Genomic DNA, 15,037 nt, shown 5'->3' with positions numbered 1-15,037 from the left:
ACGCTACACTCAAATACACGGGGGTGAATTTACAACTTTTAGACAATCCTGAAATGGTGTTACTCATTGAAAGGAGCATTAAAGGCGGCGTAGCGCAGTTCTCTTATCGACACGCTCGGGCCAATAACAGGTTTATGAGTGAAGATTTTGATCCAAACAAAGCGGAGTCATACCTCACGTATTTTGACGTGAATAATCTGTACGGTGTAGCTATGAGCGTGCATTTACCAGTCGGCTCGTTCAAGTGGGAGTATGAGCATGTTGATATAACAAACCACCCGATCGATTCACCGATCGGTTACTTTCTGGAGGTAGATTTAGACTACCCTGTAGAACTCCACGAGGATCATTAAGACTTACCTCTTTGTCCTGAGCATTTCACTCCTCCAGGTAGTGAAATCGCCAAACTCGCGACCACCCTTCATCCTAAAACGAAGTATATATTGCACTATAGAAATTTGAAACATTGTTCGAGTTTAGGATTAAAATTAACGAAAGTGCATAGAATTTTGAAGTTTGCACAGTCTCCATGGCTCGAGCCTTAAATCACTCTCAACACAGACATGCGCAAGCGGTCTAGGAACGAATTTGAGAAAAATTTTTATAAACTAATAAACAACGCGGTGTTCGGCAAGACTATGGAGAATATGCGAAATCACAAAGATGTAAAATTGGTCACAAAATGGGAGGGAAGAGGTGGTGCGGGAACGCTTATTGCCCGAGCAAACGTTCACAGCTTTACCGTATTTGACGAGGATATAGTTATCATTGAATTGGATCGTGTCAAAGCTCACTTTGCTCAACCTATTTACGTCGGCTTATCAATTCTAGATCTATCGAAAATCATTTTCTATGATTTCCACTAGAATCATATTAAGTCCAACTTTTCAATCAGCGGGGTCAAATTGTTGGATACCGACACAGACAGCCTTATTTATCAATTTAAGGTATCGAACATCTACGATATCATCGAACGTGATGTGGATGTAATGTTTGATACCTCTGACTATCCGCCCAACAATGTGTATGGTATTCCTCTTGAAAACAAGAAACGACTAGGGTTAATAAAGGATGAAAATAACGGTAAAATTTTGACCGAATTTGTGGGACTGCGAGCAAAGCTGTACACATTTACTACGATGGGTGAGGATGGGGGAAAATATGACAATGGCGTAAAAGTGAGTAAGCGTGCCAAGGGTGTAAAAAATTCAACGATAAATAGCATCACGTTTCATGATTATAAGCGCTGTCTGATGGCTTACCAAGAGTTGACCTGTCCTCAATGCTTAATACGTACCAAAAAATATCTAGTTAGCACCATCGTTCAGAAAAAATTGGCTCTGAGTTGGCAAGATGACAAGCGGCAATTGATACCTGGGCAGACCAACACAGTACCTTGAGGGTTCGTCGCCGCCCCCCAATAGCTATAGGATAGAAACTCTGTAAATATCTATGTTCAGCATCTGAGACGATCCGTTGTCAAATTATCAGTTTTTCCAGAAACGAAATAAAAATTTTACAGAAATGAAAAAAAGTAATCAGAAAATGAAAAAAAGTTTACCAGAAATCAAGAAAAGTTTTCTGAAAATGAAATTTCCATTTGATTGACACGTAAAAAAAGTTTCCAGAAAATGAAAAAAAATTTATTGGAAACGTAAAAAAATTTCCGAAAATGAAATTTGTATTAAACGTACGGAAGAATAGTATATTATTATTATTATGATAAATATTATTATTATTAATGATATGTTACACATGCATGCATAAAAGAAGAGAATGTGGAGATATTTTGTATAATTGAATATTTTACTGTCATTTTTGAAAATACATACATGTCAGAGTTATTAACAGAGGATAGATGTGATCGGGAGAGTCACTCATAGTTCGGAATTTTCTCTCTTCTTTTATTCTTTTCAAAAAAAACTAACACTACTGTAGCAGCGGGTAGGTGTGTGGGCATTTTGAGACGCTCTCGGTCCTTCACGCTCGAGCCTCTGACTATCACTGCTTTCGCGTGTCTCAACTTCCCCAAGGTAAACTTTAGGATTGAAGTTGGGTACCTTACCTACCCCTGCTACATTACAAAGATCGGAACTTCATATCAATACTCGTGTGGTCTAAATCAAAACAAAAGTAGTACGAGAGTTACGCGCGTAAGCGCTGAAGCTGCCGGCTTCTTGCGCCAACATACAAATTATATCACATGTCTGCTTTATTTATCCAACTATTGTGTGAACTATAGAATCCCAACCATTTTACATAGAGCTGATTCCCTCGTTTGCGTAATATTTTCTCCACCGGGTAGCCATCGGGGTATTTCACTTTACTGAGCTCAGCCTCGTAGAATCCACCTTGGATGGGATGCTCTTGATAATCGGTAAGTTTGTAGGTGGGTGGATTGGTATTTTTCACCTCACTCACGGTGAATATTTCAGTCGTCCCATTGGGTGTATAGCCTTTTTCGAACACATTTTTGTACTTGCTGATTCGAACCCGGTCGCCAACTTTGATTTTCCGCTTCCGATTGCTTCGCTTGATTTGCCGAGGCTTGTAAACACTTCGATACAGCTGTTTTTCGTTATCCGCGTTGACATCCACCGGCTTCATCAGTATCGTGCGATGCTTTGTGTTGGTGTAGGATTTCATCAAATCGCTCAAAATATCAATCCACTTGTGAGATCCTCGGAGAGTAAACCGCTTCCACATTTTATTTTTCAACGTTCGGTGAAAACGTTCGCATATCGATGCCTTCAAATTGCTGTATGTCGAATACATGTTGATATTGTGTTGCTTCATGAGAGCCTTGAATTCACTGTTTTAAAATTTTTTGCCCTGATCGAAGTGTCGATGTTTAGGTATGCGGTTCGGCATCAGAACCGATTTCATGGCAGCAGTCACATCCTTCCCACTCTTGGACTTTATCGCCACCGCCCACGCATACTTGGAAAATATATCGATGATTGTGAGCAAGTATTTGTATCCCTTGTGATGTAACCTGTATGCGGTCATATCCACGAGATCAGCTTGCCAGGTTTCATCCAGTCCACGTACATCTACGAATCGCCGCAGATAATTGCGTCGAGCCGGTCTGTGAAGTTCAGCAGCTATTACCACCTTCATTGTTCCCAACTCCTCATCTTCCAATTTTTCGAATTGTCGTCCAACCGCTTTTGATCCTCAATCGATACTAATTCCCTGCTGGCTTGTTCCGGCGTCGATGTTGCTTGAATTCCAATATGTTTGATGCGACTCAGCGTGGTATCTATGATTTTGCTATTTATGCGTAGTTGTTTCAACTCTTCGTTGTGATTATGTATGAATCTCTCAAAATTTGATTGAAAAATATCCACAATATCAACACTCATAGACCGTCAAGCAGTATTAAGATCTTTTAAGGAAACAGCATCGGTGGGGTGCTGTGGATCAGCTTTGTTACACAATCGTTTACCATCCAGATCGTACTGATTGTCAGGGGTGATTTTGAATCCAACAACAGGTGGACCACGAACGAATTTTTCACCACTACGCTCCAAATGATGCCCGAATATTTCTATGCTCATCGATAGACAGTTACTGAACAAATGACGATTTTAAGCTGGTCTGCTGCTAATAATCGATTGCGGCTTCCCGCAACTCTTCAATAATGGCCACTATTTCGTTGGTATGATTGGTATTGCCTGCAGCCTATAAAGCCATAAGTAGTCGGAGGCGATCTACAATTTCATTCGGATTATCCCAGTGAACCTAATCCACTTCTCGCCGCTCCTTTCGCACAATCTTATAGTCGGGCAAACTTTTACGAGATTTTTTCGGCGAGCTAACGTGTTGTGCAATGAAATTTCTATACTTTACATTTTTTGTATCATCTCGAAGACTTCCATCGACTTGGTATCATTTTCGATGTACATTTGTCATCGTTATAATTTTTATGTAATTACTTTTATCAGCATCATTTACAACCGAGGCATCGGGCGATTTTTTGAACAACAATTTGAGTAATCCAGGTGTTTTTTTGTAACTTTCATCTCTCACGTTAATCTGATCATCAGAGAAATTGACCCGCCAATCGCCAATCATCAAACTGTTTGTCAGCTTTCGAACGCCGTATACGGTACCTAAATCTTTCTTCTTGCTCGTTATGAACATTTTTAAATATTATGCCACGGAATCTTTTATTTTCCGCACAGGCGTGCTTGTAGTGGAAGTTTCACCAAATTTCAACATTTCGTCATAAGCATCCATGAAATCCTCCTCATCCTCCCTATCCTCATCGTCATCCTCGGTACGCTCCTCCTCTCGTTCATTCATCGTAACATCTGGAAGTTCTGTTTTGATTTCTTGTTTCACATGCTGCTGCTGCTGCTGCTGCTTTGAAGTATCTTCCAATTCTTGCAACGGCGTCACTAATGGTTTGAACACCTCTTCCATAACCTGTTCGGTCATGTCTTTGTCCAACTTGATCATTTTGTGATTCCGACGAATGACATCGCTAGCTTTAGATATTTCACTCAACGTATCGCTATGCTTTGGAATCTTGGAGCTCTCCATATTGACGACTTGATGGCCACGACATAACTGTACGAATTTCAGTTGGCTTATGCTGATAAAGCAGTCGAATCCTTTCCTGTATCTCCCCCCGTCGATTTCGCTATCTTTGTCAATCACCACAAAACTGTATTTACCATCATTCCAACATGCTGAGCAAAAGTCCTTAAATTGCTGATAAGTGATGTCGGTGTTCACGTGATCGTTGTACATATGTTTCAGATTCGTTTCATCTTGGCGAAATAGAACCAACATGTTTGCATTGAGACAGAAGCAACTCACTCCCTTCGATTTGTTTAATAATTTATCAAGAATATCGACAATTTATACTTTACTATATTTTATTATATTTTACTTTGAATTGCTTCTACTCGACGCGGCCTGGGTCAAGTGCTGTCGAGGCTCAGACAATTTTATTATATTATGTTGGGCGCGAGTTAATTATCAAAATTAACAAAAACAAAATAACGGCTAAGCTCAGTTGGTTGACAAATAACGATAAATAGTTTTATTTATAGACTCTATTCGCAAGGGAGTTCATTTGGGGACCCGAGAAAGGGAAAGTCCAAATTTCCAAGAGCATAGAAGAAAGAATTGGACAGAATGTACAAGTTTATTTGTACTTACAAATTGTTGTCGAAATCGGACTTTCACAATTACGAGGGGATTGATTCCACAGTCAAATTACAAGACAATATTACGTACTAGTTGACGCAAGAGTCAAAGTGTACGGAACTGACACAATAGTCAAATCACAAAATATACTGAACTAACAGTAAGGTTGAAACAAGAGTCAAACTATGGAACTGTCACGTACAAAGGTCGACACAAAAGTCGAATTACAAAATCGTGTAATAGGCACGGGGGTTGACACAAGAGTCAAACCACGCGAACGCTACCCACTTAGGTTGACATAGAAGTGATTGTGCCGGCTCCTGCCGCACGTGGCTTCGATCGATAATTCGCTCGACAATTTGACGCCTGCGCGCTAGCCTGAATTTGAATGTCTGTACCCTATTAGTCTCGAATCAATATGGCGTAACGGCGCATAATATTTAAATGATTTTAAGTGATTCGGAAGCTATTTATTAATCGTGGATACCTTATAATTAGAGATTTCGACTCTGACGTTGAGTTAGATACGATTATCCTATATTCCTGTTACAGCATTGTGACGCACTAGATGTTCAGGTATGCGCGCATATGTTTGACTGAGATGAAAGCTATCAACGTCGCGATGTCTACCCATGCTGAAGTATGCTCTGATGTCATCCTGCTTCTCACACGCCACATCATCGAAAATCATAACAGAGTTCGGGTGCGCATCTTCAGGTTTCACAACATCCGTGTTCTCACTAAATGTGAAATACCCCACACCCCGTACGGGTTCTAGCAACTTTTCCAAAAATTAATACTTTGGCTGAATGAGGGATTTTGAATAAACGTAGACATTTTCGAATCTCAATCCGTTGTCGTGGGTGATGAGTTGGAGGAGAGCGTGAGTTTTACCACAATTGGACGGACCAAAAAAAATTGCCCTTGCGGTGGGGCATTATACCTGCGACCCTACCGCAGCGGAATGGGCCTGTACTTACGTCCGACAAAAAATTAGCAAAGCTACCACTCTGAGCTCTCACAAGCATTGGTTTACGCAACTATGCTGAAAATATGAAAATTTCACATTTTCGAGGCGTTTTCATGCGGAATGATCTACCGAAAAGAGAACCAAAAATGCGTGAATCTGCAATTATTAATCTTGACGATGAAAACGGTCCAGGGACAGATTGGGTTGCGTACAAGAAAAATGGTGACCATGTTGTGTATTTCGATAGTTTTGGTGATTTGCAACCGCCTAAGGATTGGATGAACTATCTCGGTGTCGGTAGCGTTTGATATAATCGGAGAAGATACCAGGAGTATGATACTATTATTTTTTGTCACTTGTGTCTCAAATTTCTCAGCCAACGGTTAAAAAAAGAGGATTGCTATATAATCAAGCATCAGTCATGATAGAATCGTTGACGTTGACACTATTGGGCAGCTCATCCGTGTTGGAGGCGCAATATTTTCCTCCAATCGAGCTATCATCGAAGAAAAACTATGTTCTTGGACACGTCGAGTTCACGACATTCAATTCAATATCCAATATTCAAGAGGGTTGTAATAAATTTTATCTAGAGCGGGTGGACAAGAGCCGAGAAGTTATAACTATACCCACCGGGAGCAACGAAATTGAAGATATCGAATATTTTCTGCGTAAGGAGATACTCAACGACATCACCCTCAGTCTGCAATCCAACAACAACGAGCTGAACAGTGAAGTTCCGTGCAATCAAATGATAGATTTCAAACCCAAAGATTTCATGGGGCGCTTATTGGGATTCAAGCCGGTTGAGCTGGCAAGAGATGTTTTACATAAATCAGAATTACCGGTGGCCATACTGAAAGTTAATACCATACGCGTTGAGTGCAACATAACCACAGGGGCGTACATAAACGATCGTAAAGCTCACACGATTCACAGATTTTTCTCCATCGTTCCATCAGGATATAAGATTGTCGAAGTGCCTGCCAGCGTCATTTACCCACCAATCGCCGTACAATCCATATATAATATACAGCTGAGAATAGTCGATCAAGACGACGAGTTGATCAATTTTCGCGGAGAAACGATAACTGTGCACTTACATGTGAAATTTCTTGAATAATGGGGATCGTGTTTAAGACCAAAAAGTCGGGAAAGAGTTGTACAAGCAAGACGTCATGGCTAAATATCGCCAGTCATCCAGCACCTCCGACGAAATCGACATCTCCGCTGACACCTCTGAACATTTGGTTTCTCTGAAGCCTAGGTCTTCGATTACGTGGAAATTTTGGAAAATAAGAATTCGTGTTCGCTGCATCCTATGTGTGTTACCGGGGAAGAAATAATAAGAATACAGAAACCTGTGGCATTCGACGAATCGATTAGGCACTCTGAGATTCATGCTCATCAGCCGTTCGCATCATCCACCTTCCAGAACAATGATGAAATCCGTATTGTTGTGCAACATCAACACTTGCGTCTACTGCCCAGTGAAAGCTTTCTCCACATTCATGGAAAAATTAAAAAGAACGATGGTGTAAATGCGGTGACGACCACGAAATTGATCAATATGGCTGTTTGCCATTTGTTTGGGGAAGTTCGCTACGAGTTGAACGGTGTGGAAATTGATTGGAATAAAAATGTTGGTATCACCAGTGTTATGAAGGGGCACTTATCCTTAAGTCCCGGTCAGCTATATAGTCTGGAGAATGCCGGTTGGTTGAGCGGTAATATCAAACTAACTGATGCTTCTGGAAATTTCGACGTTGTTCTACCGTTAATTTGTATTCTGGGCTTCGCCCAATATTATTGTCGAGTCATCGTCAATGGCAAACACGAGTTGATTCTGACACGTTCCAACACCGATTTGAATGCGGTGATTCAGACGCCGCCCACGGAAAACATCAAAATTACCCTCAATAAAATCAAGTGGTTGCTACCCTACATCAAACTGGCCGATAAACGGAAAATCCAGCTACTCAACTACATTGCCAAGGATCCGGATATATCCATGAGTTTTCGTTCTTGGAAAACATACGTGTATCCGATGCTCCCGCCAACGACGCGATATGTGTGGGCGGTCAAGACATCGACGCAGTTGGAAAAGCCGAGATATGTCGTTCTGGGATTCCAAACTGCAAAAAGACACGATCCCCAGACAAATGCCAGTAAACCTGATAATTGTCGAATCAGAGATGTGAAACTCTTTCTCAACTCGCAGTGTTATCCCTACGGAAATTTGAATCTCGATACATCCAGTAATCAGTACGCCATTCTCTGCAACATGTATGTTCAATTTCAAACGGTCTGCTACAACAAAGAGGCCAAACCTTTGTTATTGACGCGTGAATTTATAAATCAAGCTCCCCTCATCGTTATCGATTGCTCGAAACAGAATGAATCGTTGAAAACCGGACCGGTGGATATTCGATTCAAATTTGAAGCGAGCATGGAATTTCCCCAAAACACCGCAGCCTATTATACGATCTTGCACGATCGAGCCGTTGAGTACAGTCCGATTAGCGGTATGGTAAGGAAATTAGTGTAAGTCAATTTTGGAATAATAATATGTTTAATTAATATGGATATTGAAAATAATATGTATAATTTTACTTGTTAAATTAAGAATAAGATGATTTAGAATAGAATAAGAAACTGAAAGTAATCCCAATTGAATAAAAAAATTATTGAATGCATTCAAACGCTATTTTGAACCATTCTTCAGGAACCATTTCATGGAATTTTTTCAATAGGTCTAACGGTTTTTCACCCTATCCAATTTATGCGCGACTTTCCAGCGCCAAACAAGTCTCGACAGGAATTATTTTGTGTGTGTATGTGTGTGTGTGTGTGTGTTTCAAATCCCATGAAAATAGTCATCTTGTGTCAAACCGCGGAAATGATCAAAAGCTAGGGGGGAGCGCTGCGGATTCAGGGGGGAGCGAAGGGGGCGGACCGCAGGCCTAGAGGGAACGAGGGGGGAGCTAGGGGGAGCTTGGGGGGAGCGTCGCTATTTTTAAGTCAGAACTCTTATATATACACTACTCCGGTATAATGGCTAAAAATTGCAAAACTCAGACTACGCTCATCGGGCATGCAGATCGGCAAACGAGTTCTGAGCACCTTGATAACGCAAACTCAAGATAGCCAACCGTTTGTCGGGCGCTGCTACTGGATCAATCACTTCTCACACTTCTTTACATACCTTTGATATTTCGATACCTAATTACAAAACCCCTCCTGCTTCTGACTAACGCCAGTACACAAGTACTCCAAACTTTGGGGCTGGGAATTCGGACATCCGCCCTTGTGATGAGCAATACTACCCGCTTATCATCAGCTTTTAGATTACGTATTTTTTAAATCTAACTTATAGCTACATCGAATTCCGGTGTTGTGAAATGCTGATTGGTGACGGGATGAGCCGGTGCTTCAGATATAGGTGTAGATGCCGTGAAATGCTCGTGAAGCGCTGGTACCAAAAACCATGTAAAGCTTACAAATATAAGTCACTCAAAGTATTCATCAGTTTCTGAATTACTAGATGAGCTGCAGGGAGGTAACGGCTTGCTGGCCAACAACGGGAATCTTTGGTTTGTTTTTCCTGTGCCAGAGCTCTAAGTGGGCGTTCTCTCCGCAGCCTTGTGGCTGACCCCGCTCGTGATGATAGCAGCACTCTTGTCGTTCTTCCATCCAATAATCCACAATGTTGGCGATAGATGATTTCGCTGAATTCATTGTCGATCCCCCACTCAGTATCACATAAACACGAAAACAAAAAGAAACAAGAGTCCTGAATTATCTGATTTGCTAGCTTCTAAAATATCCGCTCTCGGAGTTTTGAATGCGTCACCCTCACTCGAGCTCTGTTTTCTACTTCATCGCGAAGTCTCTAATTTTGGGTTTAATCTAGGGTTTGAGAAGTTGTTTGTAACGGGTATCAAAAATTCCACTTCACAAGGTATATGTAGTTTGTAGGTCAATCTATTGATACACTTGCAGCTGCGTAAACTCCGTCTTCCATCAACTATGCTTGTATTGACAACGACCTTCCACTAAATGCTAACTCCACTTATTTTGCTGGTCGTTTACAGAATTTGGGTTCTAACGTAATTGTATTATTTGAAAACTGGATACTTTTTTTCTGGATATGTTCAATTGCACGGTGGTTAGGTGAAAAAATTACTATTACTTCATGTTACGGGAATAACTAATGTCTATGCATTATTCCTTCAGTTCTCACTAACTTAAATCTTTTTTCCACAGCAAGTGACATAACATCCGCAACCATTGATATGTATACCAATGTCATTCAAAAGATGTTACCTACACCAGCAAAGATGCACTACTTATTCAACTTGCGAGACATATCCAAAGTACGTTTGTTTCATCTGGGTGTTATATTATGAATAAAACCATCTACGTTCATGGCATACGATAGTAATTTGGGGCTATTTATGTTCTGTTATTTGTTCGGTCCCCAGTTTCCTTGCATTAGTGAAACAAAGTCCATTTACAAAAGTCTCCTTTCCTATATGACACACCTCTCTACTACCTTGAAACGCTATCGTCATAAAGGTGAATGGCAATGACAGCATCGTACTAAAATTGTAGGCATTAGGGGAGTGGCTGGTGAAATTGTTAAGTTCGGTATTTTTCAATAGAACTAAACGCGCATCAGACCACTTGTCCTTGGGCCTTATAAATCATGGACAACTATCTCTAAAGCGAAAAACGTTTTTGGTGTTGCGCGTTTGGTTCTTCATTGGGGGGGGGGGGGGGGGGGGCGGTACTAACCATTGATATATTATACCTTTAACGATCTAAAATCATACCCAATAGACTGATTTGAGTTTAAGACTTATATTATATATACTTTCGAGAATATATTAGAATTTTTTCATCAATATCAATAATTAAACGGCGGCATGACGCATGTAAGTAACAAACGATTCTAAACTTGAAGGCTTTTGCTGTGACACATCTCCTGACATCAATGTCCAATTTGTAACGGGAAGAAAGAATTTTTTTTAGTTGAAAACACTTTTTCGGGTTCGGGTTCGTAGCCCAAATGTGAAATTTTATTTCTTTTTTTTTCAATGTATCTGTTCACAAGAACCTTGTAAAGTCAACTTGTCGGTCGCGCGTCTTACAACTCACGCACCGCAACAAGTGTTTCACGCTTTCTAGTCGCGCGCCACAGAAGAAAGTGTTACGTCACACGCGCCGCTTACGCCACCCACGCAGCCGAGCGCGTCCCGCAATCAGCCAACGTGGTCTCCCGCTGCTGAAGACCAACCGAGGCTGCGATAAGAGACCACCGATCTCATCGATCGGCAGGACAACTTCGGTCTTACCGGATTGACCCGTAATACGACCTACACTGCTACGCAACGCTACGGCACGCTACGCCACGCTACGCCACGCTACGCCACGCTACGCCACGCTACGCCACGCTACAGTCACAGACCATCACGCAGACTTTTGGACAACTGCATGACGGACTCTTTTCAACTGGCAACAGCCAGCCCAACAAAAAGGGCAAGTTTCCTTAACCCACCGGCTCCTTGGGTGCTTCGACCTGTGGACCTCCCTTCAAAGCCTCTGACTAGGCCACCTGCAATCCTGCTCTCGCTGTGGGACGTCAGACGAGCTAGAGTAACGTCTCCGAGCTACTACCGCCGCATCCCAGCAGCGGTTTCTCCGTTCGCAAAGACTCCATCCACCTACGTGTCAACGGCCACACAAATAGAACCGTCTGACAGCGAGTGGGAATCTCCACAACAAGTGACCAAACCGGAGAATCGCCGTCCTCCCACGCCGCCAAGCTCTCCAGAGAGTCGCTACACGCCGCCACCGAGGATCACACCGATTCGTCACCAAACCTCATCGCTGAAGCCTCCACCGCGGTGCAACAGAACCCAGGCAATTCCTTCACTAGCGTGGCAACCAAAATACTAACTTCTTTGTATATATGTAAATAAAGCTATAAATAAATAAAGTGTACATACAACATAAACAAATAACTCATCTCTGAAACCACAGCGATCTACTCCTTCCACGCGGCTCGGTCGAATAGCTAACAACAAATAGCAAACAGTATCCGATTGTTACGAGTAGGAACGCAACACTGGTTCTGTATACAGATTCATACTACCGATACTTACTGAAATCTTTCCCAGGCTTGACCCCTCTTCCGCGTGACGTCACAGCGATCGACACCTATGGTACCGACCCGAAGATCAAAATCATGCTGCCTTAGCAACAATTATTGTTTTTGTTCACCCGCATACCTGTGTGATATCAACCACCCCACATTCCTTCACCACGATATCAACCACGTGACATTCCTACCGTGGTTTATAATTCCAAGAACTGTTTGTGGGTCCAAGTTCCGATGTGATATCAACCACTTGATATTCTTCCCCTCCACCAAGTTTCGAATGCACGTGGTGAGGATGTATCAACCTCAGAACTGGAATTTTCAGCGTTAGTCTGAAAGAAGAACGGCATCCATGTATCATATATGGAAGCTAAAGTTTCCAGTTCTGACTGGATTGTTGCAAAAATAAATTATCAGTTATTATCTATTTCAAGTCAAGTGTATGCTTTACAAAAAAAACTCATGTACACTTTTTTATAAGACCGGTAGTTACGCTATAATATTCAAAAAAGGTCAAATTATAAGTAACTCAACTCTTGACAGGCTGGAACTTTGACACAGTTAGTTTTACGAAATTTTGACAAGAGACCTTTTTTGTAGAGCATTCAATTTCCTACAAAACTATGTCTTTAGCGTTTTTGTACGACGCTTCGTTAGCTAGTTATAAAAACTAGAAGAGGCAAACAACATTTTTTCTATGTTATCCTTATAGAAAATCGAAAAGTGCGATGAGCCACCCCTTAATAATAATATTAAAATCTTAAATTTTAACTGGTATCTTTGTATACCTAAATGAAACTTTTGAACCTGTTCGGACGAAAAAAAAAATTTTTTTTTCTGAATCACCCTAATATATGTATATTGTAACGGGTGCGGTTTATCTCGGGCCACAGCCTATGTGATAAATCCGTTATTAGTATGTTCTTTGTCAAATTTAATAGATTTATAAGGAACCGTCTCCGATGGGTAAAAGCTGGATCAGCTTATCAGACCCAAAAACTCTTGATAGTCAAACTATACGGACTTGGGTATCACCAAAGCCGCCTAGGAATGTGAACAAGCACCTCCGCCCGTTGCTCCCTTCAGTAGGACAAGGGCTTGTAAGCCGTTGCTTCAACTGGAAACAAGTGAAAGAAGCGTATGTCACCTAGTCAGAGATACTGGTTTCCCGGTACTCCCTTCTAATCGCGAACTCGGAGTAAACAGAGTCGCCTGCCTATACTTTGTCATGGGTTATTGACCCAAAACACCGCCAACCTTTCAGACCAGAGAATTTCTTGGCTCGCTGTTGGTTTTATTTCCGTCCCCTTTCTCAGGTAAAGTTATATGTTCGAGTAATGTGTTGACAGCGAGACAGACGAGTGCATGTTTAACTATAACATAAGTTTAATAGCGATTAATCCAAGTACAATGGTCTTTGTCTGAAGACAAAAATAAGGTTTCACAAAATGTAACTGTAGAGAACTAAAATAAAAAAAATAAAATTAAAGAAATAATAAATCTAACAGAATTCGTCGGTTCTGCTTCTAAATCTCCCTACAGTTTAAACGTTAAATACGCGGCTCTACCCAATATTTTCTCTAGAGGTCCCGGGCTATCGTGGACTCTAATTGTGATACTCTTTGCTATAATTCGGAATAAGCTCTATGCTTGAATTTCCTCTCTAAAACTTGTAAAGCTAAATTTGATAACGCTCTCTAGATGAGAAACGCCTCGTTACAAAATGACGCAGCTCGGCGCTGTGCCGGACAACTGGTAACCGCTCTTCGGGGTGCCCCAGTTTTATACTCTCACGGAGCTGTTGTTGGATGATTCTGTCGACGTCATTTCCCTATTTGTGTGTCCCATTGTGGGTCGTCGTCCTGGTATGCGCTGGTCATCGTCCGTCGTCTTTGTTTATTATTTTGGATGCTAGCAGGTTACGGTCGCTATCGATGGTCGTCTTGATCAGCTGTCTGTGTCAGTTGTTGACATGTTTTGCGTATGTCACGGGCACCGTTTGTATTGATGCGATTTTGAACAGCTGTCCGTTACAATATATATATAATATATTTATATATATTGTAACGTGGCAGTTCGGTTAGGCCTGCCCGTTACAAGAGACTCTCTGAACCCTGGGCGAGATCCCGGAATCAGGGTTTAGAAAATCGAGTCGCGAAATAATCTTAGAGAGCGCCAGAACTGGAGTCATGCACCCGGGCTTCGACAGGGACGAAATAGCGCATTGCGACCAAGATATTACAGGCTTTTGTTTTTTTTTTATTTTTTTTTGAGTGCACAGGCTACCCTCCAGCGACCAACTCCGACGCCGAACATCTTTCGAGGCAACGCAAAACCGCGGAGATCTCGCGGGAAGGACACCGAGGCTGCGGAGGGGGAGGCAACGCAGATCCCTGCAGCGCGGGAATCCAAGGCGGACGCGATTCCCGCTGGCGGCCGGCGCGCCGCAGCCTCCCTGCTCGCCCCGCCTACGCCCAACCAAGGCAACCGCGAGAGACCAGCTAGCGACGAGGGAGCACCACCCCGCCCAACCCCAGGACTCCGTAAAGCTGCGCGGGAGACGACATCACGATCTAGCCTTAAGTTCTGCTCCGCGTAGCGACGACAGGTGCGCGGCAAGTTGCGCAATCCCCAAAATCGATGACCGATCGATTGTTGCGCATTCTTAGGGTGATGACGTCACGAAGGATTAGCGTGACGAGATCGGCGTTGCGACCATCCGAGATCACTCTAGTTCTGGCGGT

The 15,037-nt window shown here is 42.2% G+C and overlaps 1 protein-coding gene across 1 annotated transcript in view; it reads left to right on the top strand.

Annotated features, from left to right (window-relative positions):
• kl-2 (dynein heavy chain 2, axonemal kl-2) overlaps positions 1-15,037 on the top strand; it is a 1,019,064-nt gene that overhangs the window by 766,502 nt on the left and 237,525 nt on the right. The window contains exon 43 of the mRNA XM_069137782.1: positions 10,397-10,506. Coding sequence (XP_068993883.1) covers positions 10,397-10,506 — 110 coding nt within the window. The remainder of the gene's footprint in view (positions 1-10,396; positions 10,507-15,037) is intronic.

Source organism: Neodiprion pinetum, chromosome 7 (assembly GCF_021155775.2).
Source record: "Neodiprion pinetum isolate iyNeoPine1 chromosome 7, iyNeoPine1.2, whole genome shotgun sequence".
NCBI lineage: Eukaryota > Metazoa > Arthropoda > Insecta > Hymenoptera > Diprionidae > Neodiprion > Neodiprion pinetum.
Note: the sequence above shows the minus strand (reverse complement) of the source record. Positions and strands in the feature narration are given on the sequence as shown.